We start from the raw sequence: 27,225 nt of genomic DNA on the forward strand, positions 1-27,225 counted from the left end.
ACCCCACTAGAACTTCTTACAGTGTTACCCAGCTGATAACATATTTTATCAGGCTTGTATATTATATCTTTGTAATATCATATAAATACATTGATATATTTGTATATATATATATATGTATATGTGTGTGTGTGTGTAAGTATATTTGTATATGTGGGAGGAGGAAGATAGAAAAGAGAGGAGAGAAGGCAGGAGAGAAGAAAGGATTTTCCCTTTACTAGAAATACAGTCAAAGGGCTGGGAATGTGGCTTAGCAATAGAGTGTTTGCCTAGCATGCATGTAGCCCTGGGTTTGATTCCTCAGTACAACATAGACAGAAAAAGCTGGAAGTGATACTGTGCCTCAAGTGGTAGAGCTCTAGCCTTGAGCACAGAGAGGCCCAAGGACAGTGCCCAGACCCTGAGTTCAAGCTCCAGGACCAGCAAAAAACAAAAAACAAACAAACGAAATACAATCAAATATATAAAGAACACTCAATAGTAAGGAAACAAGTCAGTAAAGATTGCAGCCTGGACAGAAAAGTCTTTGAGATTCCATCTCCAATTAACCAGCAAAAATCTAGACTGGAGGAGTGATTCAATGGTAGAATACCAACTGTGAACAAGAAAGCCAAAGTGAGTTTGAGGTTCTGAGTTCAAGCTTCAGTACCAGCACACATGCAAAGTATTAGAAATACTATAGTAGAAGTAAATATGTGATGCAGGAGAAGCAGAGTAGTAGTAGTAGTTAGTAGTAGTAGTAGTAGTAGTAGTAGTAGTAGTAGTAATAGTAAAGTAGTAGTTTCTACCAGAAGGATTAACAGAGGCAGTAAAAACTTATTGACAGGGCTGGGAAGGTGGCTCAGTGGTAGAGCGCTTGCCTTGCATGCATGAGGCCCTGGGTTCAATTCCTCAGTACCACATAAGCAAAAAGAAAAAAGCTAGAAGTGGCGCTGTGGTAGAGCACTAGCCTTGAGCTGAAGAGCTGAGGGACAGGGTCCAGGCCCAGAGTTCAGGCCCCACGACCGGACCAAAAAAAAAAAAAAAAACCAAACAAACTTATTGACAGTCTCGTGGGATACATTTGCTATTTGAGAGGAAAAGATAGGAGGAAAGTTTTTTTCCAGCATTAATTTATTAGTAATGGTCTAGAGTGGTAAAATAGCATGTAAGTTATTATTATTATTATATTATTATTATTTTTTTGGTCAGTCATAGGGCTTGAACTCTAGGCTTGAGCGCTCTTCCTGCACTCTTCAGCTCAAGGCAAGCACTTTACCTCTTGAGCCATAGCGCCACTTCCGGTTTTCTAGTGGTTTTTATTGGAGGTAAGAGTCTCACGTACTTTCCTGCCCAGGCTGACTTTGAACTGAGAACCTCAGATCTCAGCCTCCTGAGTAGCTATGATTTACAGGCGTGAGCCACTGGCTCCCAGCTATGTTACTATTTTTTTAAATAGCCCAATAAGATATTTGGTATAAAACTCAGAAGAAATTTTAGTTTTCCTCTCTTCCTAGCAATCTTACTTGTCTGACTATTAGTTTGTGGTGTGGTACTTGAAGCTAATTTTTTTTTTAACTTTTTAAAGGTTATCAACTGGCAGACTTCTCTCCACATTCCACCACAAGCCAAATTAAGTCCTGAAGCATCTGATCTAATTATCAAACTTTGCCGAGGACCAGAAGACCGCTTAGGGAAGAATGGTGCTGATGAAATAAAAGCTCATCCATTTTTTAAAACAATAGATTTCTCCAGTGATCTGCGACAGCAATCAGCTTCATATATTCCCAAAATCACACACCCAACAGACACATCAAATTTTGACCCTGTTGATCCTGATAAATTGTGGAGTGAAGATAATGAGGAAGAAAATGTAAATGACACTCTCAATGGATGGTACAAAAATGGAAAACACCCTGAACATGCTTTCTATGAATTTACCTTTCGGAGGTTTTTTGATGACAATGGCTACCCATATAATTATCCAAAGCCTATTGAATATGAATATATTAATTCACAAGGCTCAGAGCAACAGTCCGATGAAGATGATCAACATACAGGCTCAGAGATAAAAAATCGTGATCTAGTGTATGTTTAACATATTAAGAAAAATCGTAATGAAGATTTGCAAAAAGGCCTGAAATGCAGGAATTTTTGAAGTTTTGAGAATAAATGTATGCAAATGTGGCAGAGCTATATACCTGTACTCTGTGCACAATATTTTTATTTTCCTAAATTATGGGAACTCCTTTTAAAATGTTAATTTATTCCACCCCTTTTAATCAGTAATTTAGAAAAAAACTGTTATAAGAAAAGTAAATTATGAATTGAATATTATAGTCAGTTTTTGGTACTTAAAGTACTTAAAAATAGTATTGTGTTTAAAAGGAGAAGCCTGGTATCTATTTGTATATATACTAAATAATTTTAAAATTCAAGAGGTTTTGAAATTTTTTGTAAGACAGTTTGTTTTATCTTGCTTTAACCAAATATGAAACCTACCCATATTTGCAGAGCTTTTTTTCTCCTGTAACCTTATTTTTGGTACAAAAAACTTAAAAAATTAAGCCATCATTTTGGAGAGTATTCCCAGGCTAATGATAATCGGTCTAAGTCACATCCTGGAGCTAAAACATACAGAGTGAAAATGTTCATCACTCCTCCTTACCAGAATAGTTAATCTCCTAGTTTTCTTCTCAGTAACTATTGGCTTTAAAAGAAGCCATAGCACTACTAATTTTGACTCCATGTTGATCTTAAAGCTGCTTCCAGGTTTTATTATTATTATTATTTTTTTTTTTTGGGTCCGGTCATGGGGCCTGAACTCTGGGCCTGGGCACTGTCCCTCAGCTCTTCAGCTCAAGGCTAGCACTCTACCACTTGAGCCACAGTGCCACTTCCGGCTTTTTTCTTATGTGGTGCTGAGGGATCGAACCCAGGGCCTCGAGCATGCAAGGCAAGTGCTCTACCATTGAGCCACCTTCCCAGCCCATGCTTCCAGGTTTTAAAAGGGAACAAAGTTGCCATAGTCAATAATTTCAAAAGTTATGGTTTTTCTTTCATGTTTTCACATTGAAATTAGGAAAATGTTTCTATGCTTAGTAAACAAGTATTCAGTGTATAATTGCTAACCAGCAATTATTTTTGATATTCACTTAATATTTTTCCATGGAGCTGGGGATGTAGCTCAGTAGTAGAGCACTTGCCTAGCATGCACGAGGTCCTGGGTTCAATCCTCAGCATTGCAATAAAAGAACAGAATAGTCTTGATATGTCATTAATGCTATAGATTTCCCCTTTCAAAATAATATTAAATGAACAAATTATTACTGACAAAGTGTGGCTATTTGGCATTATTTTACCTAAGGATAGGTTAATGGTAAGAATTGTTAACTTAAAATGGCTGTTGCTAATTAGGAAAAGTTACATAGTGGTCTTAGAAAACTCAGGACCTCTTATTTAATGTTTTTGAATATTCCCATGTATATAATGTTTAGATTCTAAGGCGGAATTGTGGTTCCATACCAAAATACACAGAAATTACTGTCTAGAAAGGGGAATCAGGCTCTCTTCTGACCTTACTATAGGTTTATATCTCATTTCCTTATCTTAAGCTTTGTTAGTTTTACAAATTGCTTTATCAAGACTTAGTGTTTGCTGGTAAGAGGTATAATTTTAGTGATTTTTCTTTTTTTGTTGTTGTTGTTTGGCCTGGGCACTATCCCTCAGCTCGTCATCTCAAGGCTAGTGCTCTAACACTTTGAGCCACAGCACCACTTCTGGGTTTTTCTACTTATGTGGTGCTGAGGAATCGAACCCAGGGCCTCATGCATGCAAGGCAAGCACTCTACCACTGAGCCACCTTCCCAGCCCTGATATTTCAAAATGTTAGCTTTCTTCATAAAAGCTAGTGGAAACCATGTTGTAGTAAAATTAAAGGTAAAGCGGTTCCAGCAAGATTGCACCGTTAGTGCTCAGTTTCTAGCCATCAGCCTTTGAAGTTACTAGTTCTTTTGACAGTGTACTAAAGGCTCTGTGGGAAATCATGCATATCAACACACATATAAAATATGTTTGCCATTTGTAGAGATTCAGGATATGTTGAGACCTGTCATAGACTCTTAAGGAACTCTGTCCTGTAAGAAAATTGGTATCTTAAAGTAAGTTCTTTTAATTTACTGATTAGTATTCAGATTGGCACTTTTTTTTTTGTCAGTTGTGGGGCTTGAACTCTGGGTCTGTGCACAGTCCCTCTGTTCTTCAAGGCTAGCACTCTACCACTTGAGCCACAGCGCCACTTCCGGTTTTCTGATGGTTTATTGGAGGCCAGAGTCACGAACTTTCCTGTGTGGGTTGGCTTTGAAACACAAGCCTCAGATCTCAGCCTCCTGAAGCTAGGCTTATAGACGTGAGCCACTGGTGCCTGGCTTTGGCACATCTTGTGTTCGTACTGACAGTCTGTGGTGGGAAAGATCCATAGCTGGTACAACACTAAGAGGTTTGAACAGCATTGTGAGGGCACTAATGTTGGGTTCATTACAGGCTTAATTCAGAAATATTTATGATAGATTTCTAATTAGAATCATAAAAATAAATGTACTGTCATAAAATGGTGATTTTTACTTTGTGGAGCATTTGATTAATCCTGTAAAATATTATGCAAAGCAAAATAATTCAAGAATTTTTAGCTTGGCACTCACATTTATAAGATATCCCTCTTATCCTTTGAACTTTTTCAGTCAGATTTGCTTAAATGGTCTTTTGTTTTAATTCTGGCCTATGGTGCAATGCAGTAGAACACTAACTTTGTTACATTTACATTAAGGGAAAACTAAGGTGCTGTTTCACTTCCTCACAGTCAATACTGTATTTTCCTCAAAGGTAAGAAACACCACAATTTTGTAGCCCTTTACATTTCCTCTGACTGTACAAGCAGTATACAAGCCATAGGTATCTGCAATTTAGTAGTATGGATATACTTGTTAGCTGTCTTATTCCCCAGCTATAGCCAGTTCTTCCAGTATAGTATCTGGTACTTGCTGATGAAAAAAGCAAGAACAACATTAAAAAAAAATCGAGATACTCTCAATTGAAATGGCACGAAAACATTGGTTCTATGTTTTCTTTTTAAAAGAAAATTTCTCATTTAAAAGCTTGCTGTCTTTCTTATACGTAACCTTTTTTATATGCATATCAAATAGTATTTATAAAATGTGTTCTCTAATTATGTAATTGTAGATACTGTTACGTATTGTCCAGTGACATCCTAAGGCAGGCCCTATTGCTGTATCTTTTCTACCTTCTCATCTGTAATAGAAACTAGAATGTATGACTAAGAAGTCACTTTGAGATTGACTTTTTAAAAAAGTTATTACCTTCTGCTGTTGCAAAGTGCAAAACTGTGAGTGAAAATTTGTTTTATTCTGACTTAATATGTTAGAACTTAGAGAATACAGTGGGAGGATCTTTAGATATTGCTGCTGCTGTTACCCAAGGTACTTTAGAAATTTTTCTTTAATAAAAAAAGAATTCCTTTGGTATTTAAAGTGAAACATTTAGCCTGTTTGTTTTAATCTAAAGCAAAAAGTAATTCGGGTCAACATATTGATATATTTGTAAAGCGCCTTAATATATCTTTTGTGGAAGGCACTACACAGTTTACTTTTATATTGTATTGTGTATATAAGTATTTTGTATTAAAATGCAATCAATGACAACACTACAGTTTTATAATGCTTTGTTAGAAAAGGACCTACAGCTTTGCAATATAATTGTTTTTGCATACTTCTGAATGTAATAGAATGAATAATCAGTCGGTGTTTTTAATAAGTCTGTTTGTATTTTCCCAATCATTTCCTCTAGTGTAACATTTGCTGGGATAATAAAAAAAGTAAAATTCAGATCTTTGAATTATGTGAGGAAGATTGGTTTTTTTTCTTTTCTTTTTTTGGTGTCAGTACTGGGGCTTGAACTTAGCCCCTCATGCTGTGGCTTGACTTTTTTAGTCAAGGCTGCCAGTCCACCACTGGAGCCATACCTCTACTTCTGGAGTGAGGTGGTTAATTGGGAGACAAGAATCTAACAAATTAGGCTGACTTCGAACCTCAAACCTCAGATTTTAGTCTCTAAGTAACTAGAATTACAGAACTGCTGACACCCAGCAGAAAATTGACTTTTAAACTACTTATTTATATTGTTTTTTTAATTAATTAATTTTACTCATCTCTGAAATTTTATGATACATTTTGATGTTTTGAGGAAAATATATATGATAGTAACTACTTAGGTTAAGAGAAACTAATTATAGTGTAACCCAGTAAAATGTTTTCATTTTTTTCTAATATGAACCCAGTAAATAAGTTAAAGGCTTCCTTCATATTTCCAAATTAAAACCTTCATTATTAAGCTCCATTTAGTGTCATTTGAGTAAATTAATTTTTACAAGTTACAAAGTTGTCACAATTTCTTTATTTGCAATCTAGCTCATGAAATGCTTACCATTTCATGTTATATCTTAACACGAACAAAAGTTTTCCTATTTCAAGCATTACCATTATCTTTATGTCTTTTTGTTGTTCTTTTGGAGTACTTACAGCCTTGTATTTGGTCTGCAGTAGGCTACTGTATAGCTGATAAAAAAAAATGCAGTATTAGCCGGGCGCCAGTGGCTCACACCTGTAATCCTAGCTACTCAGGAGGCTGAGATCTGAGGATCGAGGTTCAAAGCCAGCATGGGCAGGAAACTCTGTGAGACTCTTATCTCCAATAAACCACTCGAAAACCGGAAGTGGTGCTGTGCCTTAAGTGGTAGAGCGCTCACCTTGATCTGAAGAGCTGAGGGATAGCACCCAAGCCCAGAGTTCAAGCCCCTCAACCAACCAAAAAAAAAAAAAATGCAGTATGAGCCGGATGTTGGCAGCTCACACTTGTAATTATAGCTACTCAGGAGGCTAAGAAGAGGATGATGGTTCAAAACTAGTCTGGGCGGGAAAGTCTGTAAGACTCTTATCTCCAAGTAACCACCAGAAAACCAGAAGTGGCACTGTGGCTCAACAAATGGTAGAGTGCTTGCCTTGAGCTGAAGAGCCGAGGGACAGTGCCCAGGCCCAGAGTTTAAGCCCCATGACCAACAACAACAAAAAATACAGTATGCTTAATATTTTAATTTCTGTTATTATAAAGGTCATTATTACATAGGTGATGTCCAGAGGGGTTACAGTTACATGTCAGGTGAAGAGTATATTCCTTTTTGGACAATGTTACCCCCCTTCCCTTGTACTCTGTTTTCTTTTACGGCATTATGCACCCATGGTTGGCCTGTTTAAAGTTCTGTCTATACTTTGCTGTGCCACCCCCTCCCCGACCCCTATCTATATTTTTATGTGTGCAGGGTTTCCAGTGTCTAGTTTTTCCATCTTTCAGGAATAAGATTTACTTATATAGCCTAAGCAATTTTTCTGGATTCAGAATCTGAATTGAGTTAAAAATGTTCTCCTGAGTGCTTAGCTCCTAGGAAGGTTGACTAATAACAAGGCTTCTTTTCTCTCCCATTATCCATTCTTTTATGAATATAGTCTTGGTTCTAACCTTAGGGTTTTTTTTTGTTTGTTTGTTTGTTTTTGGTCAGTCATGGGGCTTGAATTCTGGGCTTGGGCACTGTCCTTGCACAGCGCCAGGCAAGCGCTCTACCACTTGAGCCACAGCACCACTTCCCTAACCTTAGTTTTGACTGCCACAAAACTACTAAATCAGCAAAAGAAGCAAAGGAATCTTACTCACAGAAGGAGAAAATAGAAACAAAAACAGGAAACCATAAACTATTAGATGAGTAATTTAGCAAAGGAAGAATGGAAAACAGGCAAGTATCAAAAGGACAGGAAATACAGCACATCTTTTAATGTTAATATTAAGTATGAATGTTTTCAATTTTCCAGTGAAAAGATGTAGAATAGCAACTTGAATTAGAAAAGCAGGACCCAACCAATTTTTGCCTATAATAAATAAATATTGGGCTGGGAAGGTGGCTCAGTGGGAGAGTGCTTGCCTTGCATGCATGAGACCCTGGGTTCTATTCTTCAGCACCACATAAACAGAAAAAGCCGGAAGTGGTGCTGTGGCTCAAGTGGTAGAGTGCTCGCCGCCGTGAGCTGAAGAGCTGAGGGACAGTGCCCAGGCCCCACGACCAACAAAAAAATAAGCACATATTGCTATCAAAAGCTTAGGGAAAAAGAATGAAAAAAGAATTTTCAAGCAAATGGACCTCAACAGTTGACAGGAGTTGCTATATTTAAGTTGGATAGACTTCCAACTGAATCAGAAAAGACAAAGATTACTTCGTATTACTACAAGGAATGATGCATGCAAAGAAACAATGAACATAGATACCAAGTAACGCAATTTCTAGGATAATTTAACAAATATTACTGGATTTCCATGCACTGATAGACCCCAGCAGAAGGCTTCAATACCCTACTCATCAATAGATAAGTCATACCACCAAATAAACAGTCAACAAAGAAACCTCAACTAAATGATACAATAGGCTATCAAATGGACTTAGGATTCTATAAGGTATTCCATCCTGCAGCTGTATAATACACATTCTTCCCACCTCACACTTCTAGAAAACCAGGAACAAGGCAAAGCCAAAATTCACAAACAAACATTATGAATGAGGACAGATAGGGTCTATGTTCTTTGCACGTATGAAAATAGAACATTGAAACGTTGAGATGGTTTTAACCAGGGGCAGGAAAATATGGATAGAATGATAGTGGTAGACTGGTATATATTGTTTATGTATGTGGGAAAGTCACAATGAGACCCTGCTTATACAAGGAAGATAAGCTAATAAAGATTATGGCAGAAATTAATGAAGAGTTTTTTTTAAAAAATCTTAACAGTTTCTAGATACAGTTGACCTACTAAAACCAAGAAGATATAAACCACTTAAAGATGAGATTAAAAAAGTAATAAAAGTCTTCCAATGAAGAAAAGCCCAGGATCTAATAAGAATCATGGCAAATTCTTTTTTTTTATTGTGAAAATACTGTACAGAGGAGTTACAATTACATGGGCAAGATAATGAGTACATTTCTTATCAAGCATTGTTGCCTCCTCCTTTGTTTCCCCATCCTATCCCTTCCCATCTTCTCCACCCCCAGCCCCTCCCCCGTCCCCCCTCATGGTAAATTCTTTTAAGAACTTTACAGAAGAACTAGTGTCAGTGCTTCTCGAACTCTTCCATGAAATGGACAGGAAGGAAACACTACCAAATTCACTCAGTGAAGCTAGCATAACACTTATTCCAGAATGTAGACACACCAAAAGGGGGGTGTGGGGGAGACAAAAACCCATATGTTTGTTGAAGATTTATGTAAATATTCTCAAATTTCTTCAAAGTGAATTTAACCACATTAAAAAGATCATAAACCACGATTAAGTTCGTTTCATTCCAAGGATACTAGAATTGTTTGACCAAAAAAAATTTTAATGTGTTGTTTGCTAGTGGGTACTACCCGGTATACTAGGTTCTCAGGAGGCTGAGATCTGAGGATCAAGGTTCAAAGTCAGGCCAGGAAGCAAAAGCTGGCTTGAAGACATAGTTCAAATAGTAGAGTGCCAGGTAGGAGCAAACAAGTATGGAACCCCAAGTTCAGACCCCAGAATGGGAGAGAAAAAAGTGCAACAACAAAAATCACATAATCATTTCAACTGATAACAGAAAAAGCTTTTAACAAAATTCAACATCCTTTTATTATAGAAGCTCTAAATCAACTTGGAAAGAATGAACCTGAACTTAAGACTATACATGACAAACATATGGTCAACACCATATCTATGGGGAAAACAAATCATTTTACTCTAAAAGTCACACAAGAAACAATTGTATCCCCTCTCTCTGCTCTTACTAAATATGGTAGTAGAATTCCTCGCAAGAGCAAGAAAGTAGGAGAAAGAAATAAAAGGAATTCAAATAGGAAAAGAAAAGGTCCAATTATTCCTATGTGCAGATAAAATGACCCTGAATTTTTCAGATTTCACCAGAAAGTTTCTAGACCTGATAGACACCTCCAGAAACACAGAAGATATAAAATCAACATTCAAACCTAGTAGCTTTTCTACAATGCCATTCAAAAATAACATCCAAAACAGGCATATATCTGGGTGTTAACTTGGCCAAGGGTAAAGGATATCTACAATGAAAAGTATAAAATCCTGAAAAAAAGAAATTAAACTGAAAACAGAAATGTGTATGTATGTATATACGCCTATGCACACGTGTGCACATGTACATCTGCATGCACATGTACATCTTATATGTATACATATAAGGTTGTATACTTACACACACACACACATGCATCTGTATACACCGTAGCTTTACTGATACGGCTCTATTAGAAAGATCGTCCATAATATTATCCAGGGTAGTAAAGTTCCAGTCGCAGTGGCACGTTCCAGCATCTGTTTATTTTATTCCTGTTATGCTGTGGCATGGGCTGCAGCTGACAAATGCTGACTAGTGGATTCTAAAACAGGATGTGTCATAAACGAATGCTTTGACCCTTGACACTCACCTGTAAAACAGAGTCTGGCAGAAGTCAAGCGCGGGGTCGGGGTGGGAGGGAGAGTACCTGGGAAAGACACAAATGCACTCGTTGTGGTGCTTTTCGGGTCTCATCATCCGGGAGGCAGTGCGAAGTGCGCAGGCGCGTCCCCGGACACTGACCACGCCTCCTCGAGGACCACGGCCTCTGCCGGCCACACCCCCTTGTCTGTCTCTAGCCGACGCGCGCTCACGCCGCCTGACGTGCTCGTTCCCGGGGCGTCGCCCTGCGTACGCCTGAGCGGCGGCGGAGGCTGCCCCCGGCACCGGAAGTCACTCCCGTGGGTTTGACTTCAAATTCTCCCGGAGCTGTGGCGGCGCCGGGAGGTGGGGTGGGGGGGTGGGTAGGGGCTGTGGGTTGAAGCCGGCAGTGCTGGGCCGGCGAGGGCGAGGGGGTGGTGGAGGTTGGGCCGGCCGTCCTTCCTCGCCGCCCGAAGCCCGGCTCGGCCCTTGCTCCTCCGCCCGGCTGTGGGCGGCTTCCCGAGGCGTCTCGGCCTCCCTAGGTGAGTGCTGCGGGACCGGGCCCCCGATGGCGGCCGGCCGGCCGGCCCGGGGACTGGGGTGGCCTGTGGTGGACGTCCGTGGGGGTGGCCCGCCGTGCACACTGCCCTTGCCTGTGCTCGGCCCTTGCTGTTGTCGCCGGCCCCTGCGGCTCAGGTTGACCAGAGTCCCCTCGGTCGGGCCCAGCCGGGCCTGTGGGCGGGGGCCGCTGCCCATCCGTCTGTGGGCGTCGCCGGGTGTTTCAGGGTCGGGGGGGGGGGAGCGACCCTTTCCGGAATCCGTCCACGTCGCCCATCTCGAAACCCCGACAGCTCTCTGGCAGTCCGTGGTGTGGGCGAGATGTCACGCCGCGGCGTGGGTCGGAGCCCAGCGCCCTCCGCAAGGCCGCGGGCCCCTTCTGAATGGTCTCGGTGGGCGCGGTGGAGACCACTTCACGCCCCCGCCCACCCGCCCGCAGCTTTTGCTTCACGAGGTAAAGGGATGGCCCTGCTAGAGACAGCCGTGATCCGTAAGTGCCCCTGGCCCTTACATAATAATAACCACAGTTCACTCCCAACAGCGAATCGCCCTTGTGTATAGTAACTCCTAACTTTTAGTAGCATCGCCGTGCTCCCTTTCTCCGAGAACGCTCATGGTGTGCCTTGTCCCCTTAGAAATCAGATCTTCAGCCACTGCTGGAAACATTACTGATATTTTAGAATGTGTGAGAAAGATCAGTCATCTTAGCAGCTGTTGAGAAACACTCTTGTAATGTTGTGTGGGCTTAAATGTCTCAATGTCTCACCCTCTTTTCTTTTCCGAAGGAGATTATTTTTGCAATCAGTAAATTCTTACACCAGGATACAAGGAGCAAACTTTTGTTTCATGCTAACATTTGGCAACTTAAGCCTACACCATGCCTTAAAAAAACAAAAGCAGTGCTGGCTCATCAACTTTCAACATTGTTAGACCGTGAAGAGTTATATAAAGCTCCCTGCTATCCACTGTTCAAAAAGCCATTCTGTTTTTATAAATTCAGTGATAAACCTGCTGTATATAGCCTTGAAGGGATTCTGTAACTTTTTTTAGTAAATTAGCATCTAGTTTTCATATCCCACAGATGATCATCTTGAAAATTGCTTTGAGCCTATTGTTACCTTGAAAGTCACTCAGGTTGTTTTACTGCAATACCTTGAGGAGGATGCCAGGTTATTTTTTGTTTGTTTGTTTTGGGCAATATTGGATTTGAATTCAGGAATTCAGTCCTGCTAGGAAGACACTTTACCCGTTGAACCATATACCCCAGTCCTTTTTGCTTAGGTAATTTTGGCATTGAGTCTACCATTCTTCCTCCAAGATCAGCCTGGGACCATCCCAGTAGCTGGAATCCCAGGTGCTCACCACTGTGTCGAGCCTGTTTGTTTAGATGGGTGTCTCAAAACTTTGCTGGGGCTGGCCTCAAACCTCCACCCTTCTGATCTCCACCTCCTGAGTAGCTGAGATTAGATAGCCTTGATCTATCTTGCTCAGTGCTATGTTATTTTTCCTTTCTGGTCCTGGGGCTAGAACTTAGCTCCTGTCCCTGAACCTCTTTGTGGTCAAGGCTAACAATCTACCGCTTGAGCCCCAGCACCACTTCCTTTTATTTTTGTAGTTTATTGGAGATAAGATTCTCACAGGACTTTTCTGCCCAGGCTGGCTTTGAACCATGATCCTCAGATCTCAGCTTCTTAAGTAGCTAGGATTATAGGTGTGAGCCACCAGCTCCCAGCCTACACAATTGGATTTTATGGTTATATTTTGAAATAAAAAGTTTAGATAATGTTTTTTAAACATTTTTAGGTTTCCAACAGTGAAACTGAATTTTTTTGTTTGTACTTTAATTACATTCTAGGCTTGTTTCAGAGTAAATAGATAAATATCTTTCCATTAAATTTCAAGAATTTCATGTTTTAATTGTCTTATTTCAGTCTTTAGCTTAATCTTTGCAATTCAGCTTACTATTGTCAACATTTTATCTTCAAAGAAATTCCTTGCTACTATGGTGGTGCTTAAATATTTCTTATATGAATGACCTATGATCAGTATAGTAAAAGCTGCAGTATTGGTGAAACCAAGCCTAAGATTTCATAAAAAAATGTAAATGGATGTGGTGTCTTTAGGTCTGAAATACTGGAGGGCCTAGAATTTATTGCTTAGGGAGAGCAAAAAGATCTTAGGATTATGCCGGGTGCCGGTGGCTCATACCTGAAATCCTGGCTACTCAGGAGGCTGAGACCTGAGGATCACGGTTCAAAGCCAGCCTGAGCAGGAAACTCCATGAGACTCTTATCTCCAATAAACCATTCAGAAAACTAGAAGTAGCACTGTCGCTCAAGTGGTAGAGCACTTGCCTTGAGCTGAAGAGCTGAGCGATAGTGCCCGGGCCCAGAGTTCAAGTGCCCGGCCTAGAGTTCAAGCCCCACGATTGACCCAAAAAAAAAATCTTAATACTTAGAAATTTAGATATAGTATCTTTTTTTCAGATTATTTTGACCAATTATAATTGAGATTTTAATCATTAAATACTAAAATTAGGATTAGGATTTTAGTATTTTAAAAAATGTTACTTGAATTAAAACTTTGTTGTATCTTGCTGTTTAAATAACAGTATATTACATTGCCTAAGATTATTTCTTTCACTAATAATCTGTATAGCCAAGATTTTAAATTGTGAAGTAATCATTTTTACGTTGTTTTTTTTTTTTGGTGGGGTGGCCAATACTAGGGCTTGGACTCAGCCTGGGCACTATCCCTTAGCATTGAGCACTGTACTCACTTTTGTGTTTTGGGTTTTTTTTAGAGATTGCCTAAGAAAAAGAATTAGCTTTTTCTTCTTCTTTTGTGCTTGTACTAGTGCTAGAACTCAGGGCCTGGACACTGTTCCTTAGCTTTTTTGTGCTATGCTGGTGCTCTGGTTACTTGAACCATAGCTTCATTTCTGGATTTTTGATGGTTAATTTCAGAGTTTCAGGTTTGTTTGCCTTCCAACAGGGATCCTCAGATCTCAGGCTCTGGAGTAGGATTACAGGCAGGAGCCATTAACACCTGCTAAAGAATTATTTTTCTGTAGCATTTGGTGAACTAAGAGTACTTTTATATATTTTATCGGTGAATGCATTGTTTCTTTGATAGCCAAGGGTTTTTCCAGTCTTTTGTTATGATGTGGCCTTGGACTGATTTTTTTTTTTTTTTTTGGTTTGGTTGTGGGGCCTGAACTCTGGGCCTGAGCACTGTCCCTCAGCTCTTCAGCTCAAGGCTAGCACTCTACCACTTGAGCCACAGCGCCACTTCCGGCTTTTTTTTTTTTCTGCTTATGTGGTGCTGAGGAACCGAACCCAGGGCCTCATGCATACAGGGCAAGCACTCTACCACTGAGCCACCTTCCCAGCCCTGGACTGATTTTTACATTTGTATTTCTTAGAAAAATTTCAGCTCTTTGGCTGCTAAGGAATTTATGTGATTAAAAAGGGAAGTTCAAAGCATATAAGCTTTAAAGAAGTCCAGAGTAATCAGCCATTGAATCATCAAAATAAAACGTGAAGATCACCTGTAAATATAAGTAACAATTGAATGTAATCTATTTTATTTTTTAAAGTGGAAGAAAGGGAAAGAAAGACAGAAAGACAAGAAGGAAGGGAGGGAGGGAGGGAAAAGAAAAAGGAAGGAAGAAAAAAGATTCATAAAGAGAATAAATTTGATCAAAGTATAAAAAAAAATAAATAAAGTGGAAGAAAGGGTAGACAGATCTGGAGAGGGTCTATTAAGGAAAAGAGAAAAAGAAAGGAGAGGCCTCGTATCCAAGCCCAGCCAGGTTCTCTGTATACTTTCAACAGCTGTCCCCAGTTATACTCTTCCAACACTGTTGACCAGAGTAGTGTCCTGCTGCTGGGACAAGGATGGCTTCAGAGCAGAAGGAATTAATCGAGAATCAAGCAGTAATCTTAGCTTGATAAGGATGTGCTGAGGATCAAGGAATGTGAGTGTTAAGGGTCAGGAAATGGACCAAGCTATCTTGTCTTTGTGGTTAAGACAAGACCAGTGGCTTACACCTGTAATCCTAGCTACTCTGGAGGCTCAGATCTGAGGATGGAGGTTAGAAACTATCCCACATAGAAAAGTCCATAAGACTCCAGAAGTAGAGCTATGGCTCAAGTGGCACAGTGCTACCCTTGAGGGGAAAAGCTAAGGGACAGGGTAGGCCCAGGACTAGCCCCAGGACAGTTCAAGCCCTAGGACTAGCATCGAAAAAACAAAAGCAAAACAAGAGCCCTCTGCACTATGTAACTGAAGACTTGACTTAGTAAATGGAATATGTCATGTGTTAACACTAAGTAACCCTAGCAGCTCATTCACCACTGTTTTGGACTTGCTTTTATTTTATTCTCAGAGTCACAACTGTAATCATTGCCCTCCTCAAAACATGTAGTGGATCGGTGGCTCAAGTGGTAGAATGCTAGCCTTGAGCAAAAGAAGATCAGGGACAGGCATAGCCATAATTTAAGCCCCAGGACTTGGAAGAAAAAAAAAAAAAAGAACCTACTTCTAGTGCTATATCTATGTCTATCCATACAATCTAACTGCTAAGATTAGACAACCTTCTCATGTATAAAAGGTTTCAGAAAGGATAAACTTAACATTTATTGAAGACTTACTCTTTGTTAGGTAGTGTGGTATCAATATCTGTAGTCTGGCCTTGAATTCAGATTACCAAGTGCTAAGATTATAAGTGTGCTGTCATACTTGGTACCAGGTGCTGTAGACAATTAGTCTTTACCGTGAAATTTGTGCAAGTATTAATATATTAATTTTATTTATTTAAAAACAGGCTTAGAAAAACATTAAAGGACTTGGCCAATGTCTTTTAACCAAGATTTTTTCTAATTTCAAAACACATATGTCTTCTACTTATTCGTACTTACTCCAAAATTACATCTAGCATCCAGCACTGTGTCTGTAATGTTAATAAACTTTGTGTTAAAATGTCAGCTGGGTGCAGTAGCCTATATCTAAAATCAGAGATTGGGAAGATTAAAGTTTGAGGCCAGCCTGGGCAAAAAGTTAACAAGACTCCAACCAATTAAAAAAAAAAAAGCTGGGCATGATGACATATCATTGTTATCCTAGCTATCTGAGAAGGGAAAGTATAAATGTAAATAGAAAGATTGTGGTCAAAGCTACTAGAAAATAAAAAGCTTTATCTCTAAAGAAGAAAATTAGCTGGACAATTAGAAAATACTGATGCTAGAGAGTGGGCCTGTTTCCCTGAACACATGGACAGATGTTTAGCTATTGATCTATATTCCCAGTCCAGTGGTAAGAAACTGTGTATTAGTCTGCTACTACTAATCTTGCTGTACTTCAACTAGAAGACTATAGGTCATTAAAACTTCCTACCATTGACTTGGCCTCAGATAAGCAAATTCCAGTGCAGAATCATAGAAATATTAAAAAAGAAAAGAGATGTCTCCAGAAGTCAACAATTCCACGTAAGGAATTTTATGATAAGGAAGTGAATTAAGTCCCAAGGAACTAAAAAAGAATGATTATAAAAGAATAACCAATGAAATTAAAAAGGACACAACCAATGGGAAAAAAAACACCTGAATTAATTCTAAGACAATAAAAATGAATGACTGAATGAAATAAGGAAGACAATGCAGGATATGAAAGAGGACTTTGTTAAAGCAGAAGTGCTGTGAAAAATAAAATTGAAATTCTGGAAAATCAAATGAAATTACAAAAAACAAAACAAAGTTGATGGTTTCACCCAGAGACTTTGGTAGAAAAATGAGTTTTGTCTTGAAAACTCATGGTAGATGATAGGACATAGACTAAACTTAGTCTAGTAGAGATAAGACTATAAATGTAGAGTAACTATAGACATACTTGAAGATGAAAGTCATACCAGAGGACTTCACCTGAGGAAACATTTATTTTGAACTGAGGAATTCCTTAAATAGATGACTGAGAGAACTAAAACAAGACAGATATTTCTTTAAGAACAGGAAATGATACCTGTCTAGAGGCAGAATGTGTCCTATATGGTTGTGAGTTTCTTGAGGAAACCCTGAAAAGTCTACTTTAAAAAAAGTGTTTATGGTATATATTTCTATGTATATAATGTTTCTTTCTTTTGTAGGGTACATTGGAGTATGAGTCTACTTATGATTAGTGAGAATGTGAAATTGGCTCGTGAATATGCATTGTTGGGAAACTATGACTCTGCAATGGTGTATTATCAGGGAGTTCTTGACCAAATGAACAAGTATCTATACTCGGTCAAAGATACATACCTCCAGCAGAAATGGCAACAGGTAAGAATCGTGTCTGCTACAAATTTTAATAGTATTCATGAGAAGATTTAGATTTATCATTCATGTTTCATATACACACAATATGATTTATTACATGGATTTGTATACAGTGCTGCTTGAAACATATTAGTAACGGTCCTTTTTACTTTCCTTTTTTTTTTTATTGTGGTTGGTCATGGGGCTTGAACTCTGGGCTTGCACTCTTCAGCTCAAGGCGAGCACTTGAGCCACAGCACCACTTCCGGTTTTCTAGTGGTTTATTGGAGATAAGAGTCTCACGGACTTTCCTGCCCAGGCTGGCTTTGAACCATGATCCTCAGATCTCAGCCTCCTGAGTAGCTAGGATTACAGACATGAGCAACTGGTGCCTGACTTGAGCTCTTTTTTAATTATTTTTGTCTGTGTGTGTGAGTATGCATAAACTCAGGGCCTTAGCTTTATGCCTAAGCATACCATGAGCTGACCCTCTATTACTAGAGCTATATTCTATTACTTGAGCCACACCTCCAGCCTAGCTTTTTTTGCTGGTTAATTGGAGATAGAGTTCTTTAAACTTTTCTGCTAGGCTGGCTTCCAACCTCAATTTTCAAAACTTAGCCTCCCAAGTAGCTAGGATTACAGGTGTTAGCTACTGTTCTCAATTTATTTAAAACCTTTTTCTGGCATTATTTTATTGTATAAATGGTTTTTGTTGTGATATTTTACATACATGCATATAATGTACTTTGATCAAGGATCTCAAAATACACAGTTTCAAACTGGGATCCACAGAGAGAGCTTGTCTGAAAAAGGAAAAGTTAAGTAGTATAAAAGCTATCAAGGATAGCAAAAGTTTAAATTCCTTTTCTTTTCTTTTTTTTTTTTTGCTGGTCCTGGGGCTTGGACTCAGGGCCTGAGCACTATTCCTGAGCTACTTTTGCTTAAGGTTAGCACTCTACCACTTGAGCCACAATACCACTTTCAGCTTTTTTTGTAATTTATTTGAGATAAGAGTCTCATGTACTTTCCTGCCTTGACTGGCTTGAACTGTGATCCTCATATCTCATCCTCCTGAGTAGCTAGGATTACAGGCATGAACCACCAGTGCCAGATCTTTTCTTTTTTGTGTGTGGGGCTAAGTTTTAGTCAGGTTCTTGTTCTGTCTCAGCATCCTAAGTGTTGGTTTAGATTACAGGCAATATACCAGGACAGACTTTTCAATTTCTTGTGCAATTTAAGAGCTGTAACTCAGTCACAGTTTAATTACCCAGGATATTTAACTTGCTTTATTAGAATTAATTTTGCAGTTGAAAACAAAAAATTACCCATTATTAAAAATTTGACAAAACATGTGGGTATGGTTTGCATAGGTATCTATATTTGATATCAAAATACAAGTTTCTAACATCTTTAACAAATAATCCTAGTTTAATCTTGGTTGATATATTTTTAAAAAATCTAAAGAGCTTTACTCTTTGAAACCAGGTTTGGCAGGAAATAAATGTGGAAGCTAAACATGTAAAGGATATCATGAAAACACTCGAGAGCTTTAAACTAGATAGCACTCCCTTGAAAGCTGCACAGCATGAGCTTCCGGCTTCTGAAGGAGAAGTCTGGTCTTTGCCTGTACCTGTTGAACGAAGGTAAGAGAGGATATTTTAAGCCAACAGCTCCAAGAATTGATAGAAATGGTCATATGAATCAGGACTGGATGGCAGAGAGGCTGGGCTTGGAGAAAAGTATTGACTGAAAAGTCCTATTATAGTTTTTTGTTTTTAATAATTGTTGTATATTGCATGACTTTGTGACTTAGTCCAAGAAATGACATTTTGGCATAAATACAGTTTTGTGCTTAAGCACGAAGTAGTGGAAACAATGGCCCATTATTAGCAGTCCAATACACATTTGGTTACTTCTACTTAGAGAAAAAACAATTGTTGTACATCAAAGATTAATGAAATATTAATCTGATTGCTGAAAAACAAAAAAAAACAATTATCAGAGAAGAGTTTATAAATAAATCAAATATACAAATACTGAATTTACATTTATCCATTGGTATATGCAATCTAATATTATTTAAGTATCATAATTATGTTTCAATTAATATTTTCTGCCATAGAACTGGAGATTAAATAAATACACATACATCCACATATATATGTATATATACACAGGTATATATACTTGTATGTACCTACACATATACATGTGTGTATATACTTATGTGTGCATATATATTCATATATGTATATGCATACATGTATGTATTTGTATATATACACACATAAAATACCTCCGCAAATTCTTTTAAGTATTCACAAGTGCTTACATCATTTTTTAAAATTTATTTTTGCTGGTTCTGGTCCTTGCACTCAGGGCCTGCATGCTATTCCTGATCCTCTTTGTGCTCAAGGCTTGAGCCAAGGCGCCACTTCTAGCTTTTTTTGAGTAGTTTATTAGAGATAAGAGTCTCATGGGAACTTTTCTGTCCAGACTGGCTTCAAACTGATCCTCAGATCTCAGCCTTCTTAGTAGGTAGGATTACAGGTGTGAGCCACTGGCACCCCAGCTTTATATCTTTTTCTTATAGAACATGATTAAATTATTAATTGAAACATGACAATTATACCTAAACTAATACCAATTGCATATACCAATGAATAAATGTAAATTCAGCTTTTGTATTATTTTGATTTACTTTTTTGTAAAACTCTTCTCAGATAATTGTTCTTTTTTGTTTTCCAGTAATATTTCATTCATAGTTGATGTACAACAATTGTTTTTTCTTTTTCTTTCTTTCTTTTTTTTTTTTGTCAGTCTTGGGGGCTGAACTCTGGGCCTAGACACTGTCCCTCATCTCTTCAGCTCAAGGCGAGCACCCTACCACTTGAGCCACAGCACCACTTCTGGCTTTTTTCTGCTTATGTGGTACCGAGCAGTTAAACCCAGGGCCTCATGCATGCGCAGCAAGCACTCTACCACTGAGCCAACTTCCCAGCCCAACAATTGTTTTTTCTAAGTAGAAGTCACCATTACCTTAATTATTTCTGAACTATAACTATACTGCCTTCCTCTTATTAAATCACCACAGCAGTTAGGTCAGGTTTAAATTTTCGATTTCAACATGCTGAACTTTGTACAGTTGGGTTTTGTAGTTTTTGCCTTTATCCATATTTGAATCATGATTTTAATGGTCTTGTGTTCAGACCTTCTCCAGGACCTAGAAAACGTCAGTCTCCCCAGTATAGTGACGCTAAACCACATAGTAACCGCCCAAGCACAGCTGTCAGAGCTCACCGTCCATCTGCACAAAATCATCACAATGACAGAGGGAAAGCTGTTCGTTGTCGTGAAAAGAAAGAACAGAATAAGGGAAGAGAGGAAAAGGTAAATGTTCTTGATTTTTATGAGTGAAAAGTTACTTTTTAATCTTAAAAATACTTAAAAAGAGCCGGGCGCTGGTGGCTCACATCTGTAATCCTAGATACTCAGGAGGCTGAGATCTGAGGATCGCGGTTCAAAGCCAGCCCGGGCAGGAGAGACCGTGAGACTCCTATCTCCAGTAAACCACCAGAAAACCGGAAGTGGTGCTGTAGCTCAAGTGGTAGAGCGCTCGCCTTGAGCTGAAGAGCTGAGGGACAGCACCCAGACCCAGAGTTCAGGCCCCATGACTAGCAAAAAAAAAAAAAAGTAGGCAAGTTAAAAACAATGAACACTACAAAGATTTAAGATCCAGTGATCATCAAAATTTGGTAGTCAGTTTCCCAGAGTTGTTATAAAACCTTCGTCAAACTACACTTACACTAGAATTTTTCCCATTTAATATATTTTTGGTGCTGGTTTTTTGTTTTGTTCTTCATTTTCGTATTGGTTGTGGGGCTTGAACTTGGGGCCTGGGCTCTTCCCTGAGCCTCTCGTGCTCAAGGCTAATGCTCTACCACTTGAGCTACAGCATCACTTCCAGCTTTTTCTGTTTATGTAGTACTGAGGAATCAAACCCAGGGCTTCATGCATGCTAGGCAGGCACTCTACCACTGAGCCACATTCCCAACCCTTTGGCTGCTATTTTTAACTTTGGTTTGATTTAGCTTGGCACTAGTGGCTCACATCTGTAATCTTAGCTTCTCAGGAGGCTGAGATCTGAGAATTGTGATTAGAGGCTGCAATCTTAATCTCCTATTGATTAATCAGCAAAAGGCCATGAGTGGGAGGATGACTGAAGTGGTAGAGCACTGGCCTTGAGTGAAAAAGCTAAACTGACACAAACACAAAACTTAACAGGCTGATAGATTCATTACATTTTGCAAAAAAGTCTTAAGAATAGTATAAAATCAAATAGTATTTTAATCTAGTTTTACCATTTGTCTAGTTGAATCCTAAAGACACATCTGATATGTCCTCATAGTTAAGATGAAGGTTTTGTATTTTGGTAGGGATATCATCAGCCATGATGTTCCCTTTCAGTGTATCACATAAGAATGCATAGTATGTTTGTCCTTACTAGTGATCAGTTGAATTACTTGGTAAAGGTGGTGTGTGCCAGGTCTCTCCACTATAAAACTGTTTTATCACTTTTTTTCTTTTGGCCTTATTGGGGTTTGAACTCAATCAAGGCCTTACACTTGCTAGGTTGGCACTCTGCCACTGAGCCACACCTCGAGCTCTTTTTTGTGTTGGTTATTTTCTTTTTTCTTTCTTTTTTTTTGGGGGGGGGCGGTCCGGTTGTGGGCCTTGAATTCTGGGCCTGGGTGCTGTCCCTCAGCTCTTCAGCTCAAGGCTAGCGCTCTACCACTTGAGCCACAGTGCCACTTCCAGCTTTTTTCTTTTTGCTTATGTGGTGCTGAGGAATTGAACCCAGGGCCTCATGCATGCAAGGCAAGTGCTCTACCACTGAGCCACCTTCCCAGCCCCTTTTTTTTCTTTTTTTCCCTCTTTTTTTTTTTTATTGGTCGTGGGGCTTGAACTCTCAGCCTGAGCGTTGTCCCTCAGCTCTTCAACTCAAGGCTAGTGCTCTACTACTTGAGCTACAGCACTACTTCTGGTTTTCTGGTGGCTTATTGGAGATAAGAGTTTCACAGCATTTCCTGCCCGGGCTGGCTTTGAACCGAGATCCTAAGATCTCAGCCTCCTGAGTAGCTAGGATTACAGGCATGAGCCACCAGCGCCCAAAATGTACTGGTTATTTTCAAGGTAAAGCCTGCTTTATACTCTTTCAGGTGTGGTTTCAAGCCTCCTACTTGTGCTACTTTGTGTCCCTAGCAATGACAGGCCACTAGGGATTACATGTACCTATCACCCAGCTGTTAGTTGAGATGTAATCTCTAGAATTTTTTTTTGTCCTGGGCTGACCTTAAGCCTCTGGCACCAGGCTTGTGTAGAGGATTTTAAAGCCATTCTTCCACATCTAGTCCCTGAATAACAAACTTCTCTTACTTTTCTTTCATCCAAGAATGTTTTGATTTCCTATATATTCCTAAAGGATTTTTTTTTTGCCTGTCCTGGGACTTGAACTCAGGACCTGGGTGCTGTCTCTGAACCTCTTTGTACCAAAGGCTAATGCTCTACCACTTGAGCCAGTGCCACTTCCAACTTTTTCTGAGCAATTTATTGGAAATAGGAGTCTCACGGACTTTACTGCTGTGACTAGCTTCAAACCAGTCTTTAGATCTCAGCCTTGTGACTAGTTAGGTTTCTAGGCATGAACCACCAGCACCTGCTCCTAAATGATATTTTTCATGACTATAGAATTCTGAGTTGATAGCTCTTCTTTTTTAAATTTTTAAATTTTTTGTTGTTCTTTTTAAGCTCTTTTCTTTCTTTTTTTTGGGGGTGGGGGGACATGGCGGTCGGTCATGGGGCTTGAACTCTGGGCCTGGGCACTGTCCCAGAGCTCTTTAGCTGAAGGCAAGCACTCTACTATTTGAGCCACAGTGCCATGTCCTATTTTCTGGTGGTTAATTGGAGATAAGCTTGGGCTGGCTTTGAACTGCGATCCTCAGACTCAGCCGCCTGAGTAGCTAGGATTACAGGCCTTAGCAACCGGAACCCTGCTAAGCTCTTTTCTTTGAACACTGGAAAATACTGTACCACTTTCTTCCGGACTCTGTTTTCTAAGGGAAAAAAAAAAAATCTGCTTTCAATAGAATTCTTTTTCCCTACTTGGGTATGGTGGTAGATCTATAATCCCTGAACTAAGGAGACCAAGGCACATCTTTAATCCCTGAACTAAGGAGGCCAAGGCAGGAGGATTGTTTGAAGTTAAACTGTTATACACTAGACTGTCTCAAAAATAAGACCACCAGATGCTACTGGCACACCTCTGTAATTCTAGCTACTCAGGAGACTAAGATCCCAAAGAGCAGAGTTTGAAGCCAGTCTGGGCAGAAAAGTCTGCAAAACTCCATCTCCAAAATAACCAGCAAACAGCTAGGCATTGCTTATGTGGTAGGGTGTGAAGACCTGAGTTCAAATCACAAAAGTAATAAACAAAAAAGGTAAAAGGAAAAAGATATCAGTTGAGTCCCATTTTATTTCTGATTCACAGAAACTTTCAGAACGCAGTTTTTCAAGGAATCAAACTCTTGATTTTTTTTTTCTCCTGACATAGAACAAATCACCTGCTGCAGTTTCTGAACCAGAGACAAATAAATTTGATAGCACAGGATATGACAAGGACTTAGTAGAAGCTTTGGAAAGAGATATAATTTCTCAGAATCCCAATGTTCGATGGTAAGTTATATTACAAAATAATTGGGCATGGTTATGGTTTTAGAGAGGGAAAATGAAACAAATATGGATGTGTACTAAAGATTGTCCTTGAGGATAGAACCAGAGTCTTTGTGGTATTTCAGAACATACCATGGAATGCTACATTTCTACTTAGGTTCTACTTCTTTTTCTAAGGTTTTTTTCTTTTTTTCTTTTTAATTATTAAGTTATATATAAAATGGCAATAAGAGCACAGAGATTTTACCTTCTTTTTGAGATAACCTTTGGTAGTGGTTTATTTCCTATTAGAGCACTGATTTTCAGCATTTTAACATTATATTTAGTCAGATATGTAACCTTTCAAAACGCATTTAAAAAGCTCACTTTACCACAAAGTTAGGTATTTTGTGTTAAAACAATAATGATAACTAGGTATACTTGTGAGTTATAGTTGAGAAGTTTTTGGTATTCATACTTGTACAATGAAGCATTTTTGCAATACAATTGCCACACATATCATTAATAATATTCTAATGGTTGAGTTGACTTCAGACTAATTTGTGATGCTTTTAACTTCAATATTTATCTCTTAGGGTTTCAGACCTAGGCTGTGATGGCTCATGCCTATAATCCTAGCTACTTAGGAGGCTGAGATCCAAGGATAATGGTTCAAAGCTAGCCTGAGCAGGAATATATGTGAGACTCATTTCAAATTAACCACCAAAAAGCCAGAAGTTGAGCTGTGGCTTGAGCGGTAGAGAGCTTGTCTGAATATCTTGACTCTGAAATGCTCCATTTAGCAAAAAGCAGGGCAGGATCCATGGCATAACTGGTAGAACACTAGCCAAATGAACAGGAGGCCTTTAATTCTGACCCCAGTACTACCAAAAGAAAAAATAAAAAAGAGAAGGAAAAGGATATGTGTAGGTCTATGTTCTCATGAGCTAAGCTGAACACTATTCTTGCCAAGAACTGCAGATAGAGAGTGTGCTCTTTGTGTTTACTGGAGGACACAGTAGGTCAAACCACAGTGTGATAGTTCACTAGTGCTCACCTTCTGTTCACAGTGTAAAATCACGTAAAATAGCAGAGGTTCTCAAGAGACCACAACGTAGGGTCAAATATATAACCTACAAACTTAGTTGATAAAGTATCTTCTCTTTCAGGGATGATATTGCTGATTTAGTAGAAGCTAAGAAGTTGCTTAAGGAAGCCGTGGTGTTACCCATGTGGATGCCAGAATTCTTTAAGGGCATTAGGAGGCCATGGAAAGTAAGTCTATTAATCTTAAGAATCACCTGAGTAAATGACCATAAATTGACTCAGAGAGCCACTGTTTCTTCATATTTGGGAAAGCAGAGTGAGAAAAACTAAAAAGTGTTTGTTGTTTTTGTTTTGTTTGCAACAAAAGCCATTGGAAGAGTACATGATGGCACATCCCTCTAATCTCAGCTACTTGAACGATAGAGATTGGGAGGATTGTGGTCAAAAGCTAGCATGGGCAAAAATAAAGTGCAGTGATGCGTACCTGTAATCTAGTCAGAAGACTAAGATGGGGAGTATCGTAGTTCAAGGCCAGCCCAAACAAAATATTTTATGAGACCCCATCTCAACCCAAAAGCTGAGTACAGTAATTATATATATATATATATATATTAGTTATATATATATTAGTTATATATATAAATAGGAGGGGCATAATGCAGGCTGACCCCGGCAAAAAGTGACACCTATTTGAAAATTAACAAGAACAGAAAAGGGCTGGGGCATGGCTTAAGTGTACAGTGTACAGTGCCTGCCTAGCAAATGTGAGGCCCTAACATCAAACATCAGTATCATATACAAACAGAAAAAGAAAAACATAGGTGTGTTTACAAACGATGTACACAGATTTAGAATAACCATACATTTGCAGATAAGACCTAGTCAGCTAATAGAAAATATTCCATTTTCATTTGTCATGTTGCAACCTACAGTATGTATTTTTAGAATTGTGCTTTATAAATTGAGAAATAGCCAGGCATCAGTAGCTTATGTGTATAATTCTAGCTTCTCAGGAGGCTGAAATCAGGATCGAGGTTTGAAGCTGGCCTGGGCAGGAAAGTCCGTGAGACTCATCTCCTCGTACCACCAGGAAGCTAGAAGTTGAGCTATGGCTCAAGTAGTAGAGTGCTAGCCTTGAGAGAAAAATAGCTCAGGGACAGTACCCAGGCTCTGAATTCAGACCCCAGGACTGACACAAAAAAATTTTTTTTTGAGAAATATCTGTATATAATGAGTACTTTTTAAAGTTACAGGCTGATAAAAGTAAATAATAACAAAGTAAAGTCATGGGCTAGTAGGAAACTAAAAAAAAAAAAATCTTGGATTTAGAAAATGTGCCAGTGGATAACTGCTTTAAATAGTTTTGTTTGTTTGTTTTTTGGTTGTGGAGCTTCAATTCTGGGCTTGGGCACTGTCCCTGAGCTCTTCAGCTCAAGGCAAGTGCTCCACCACTTGAGCCACAACATCACTTCCGGTTTTATTGTGGTTTATTGGAGATAAGAGTTTCACAGTCTTTCCTGACCTGGCTGGCTTTGAACCTCAATCCTCACATCTCAGCCTCCTGAGTAGCTAGGATTACAAGCATGAGCCACCGGCTCCTGGCTTTTTTTTTTTTGTCAGTCGTGGGGCCTGACCTCTGGGCCTGGGCCCTGTCCCTCTGCTCTTCAGCTCAAGGCTAGTGCTCTACCACTTGAGCCACAGCACCAATCCTGGCTTTCTGCTTAGGTAGTGCATGAGGGCCTCACGTATGCAAGACAAGCACTCTATCACTGAACCACCTTCCCAGCTCCACCTGGCTTAGTTTTTAAAGTCTCTTAAATGTGATAAGCAATGAAATTACTGCTATTTTTTTTTTTTTTTGTCGGTTGTGGGGCTTGAACTCTGGGCCTGGGTGCTGTCTCTCAGCTCTTCAGCTCAAGGAGAGCACTCTACCACTTGAGCTACAGCGCCACTTCTGGTTTTCTGGTAGTTTATTGGAGATAGGAGTCTCACGGTCTCTCCTGCCCGGGCTGGCTTTGAACCGCGATCCTCAGATCTCAGCCTCCTGAGTAGCTAGGATTATAGGCG

At 39.3% G+C, this 27,225-nt stretch overlaps 2 protein-coding genes across 2 annotated transcripts in view; both read left to right on the forward strand.

Annotated features, from left to right (window-relative positions):
• Positions 1-3,312, forward strand: part of Lats1 (large tumor suppressor kinase 1) — a 28,774-nt gene extending 25,462 nt beyond the window's left edge. The window contains exons 8-9 of the mRNA XM_013027010.1: positions 1,568-2,751; positions 2,981-3,312. Coding sequence (XP_012882464.1) covers positions 1,568-2,077 — 510 coding nt within the window. The 3' untranslated portion in view covers positions 2,078-2,751; positions 2,981-3,312. The remainder of the gene's footprint in view (positions 1-1,567; positions 2,752-2,980) is intronic.
• A 7,622-nt stretch (positions 3,313-10,934) lies between these two features.
• Positions 10,935-27,225, forward strand: part of Katna1 (katanin p60 (ATPase containing) subunit A 1) — a 24,385-nt gene continuing 8,094 nt past the window's right edge. The window contains exons 1-6 of the mRNA XM_013026937.1: positions 10,935-11,091; positions 17,250-17,424; positions 18,889-19,046; positions 20,613-20,793; positions 24,014-24,135; positions 25,281-25,386. Of these exons, the coding sequence (XP_012882391.1) occupies positions 17,263-17,424; positions 18,889-19,046; positions 20,613-20,793; positions 24,014-24,135; positions 25,281-25,386 (729 nt within the window). The 5' untranslated portion in view covers positions 10,935-11,091; positions 17,250-17,262. The remainder of the gene's footprint in view (positions 11,092-17,249; positions 17,425-18,888; positions 19,047-20,612; positions 20,794-24,013; positions 24,136-25,280; positions 25,387-27,225) is intronic.

The sequence above is a fragment of the Dipodomys ordii genome, unplaced genomic scaffold, assembly GCF_000151885.1.
Source record: "Dipodomys ordii isolate 6190 unplaced genomic scaffold, Dord_2.0 Scaffold98, whole genome shotgun sequence".
NCBI lineage: Eukaryota > Metazoa > Chordata > Mammalia > Rodentia > Heteromyidae > Dipodomys > Dipodomys ordii.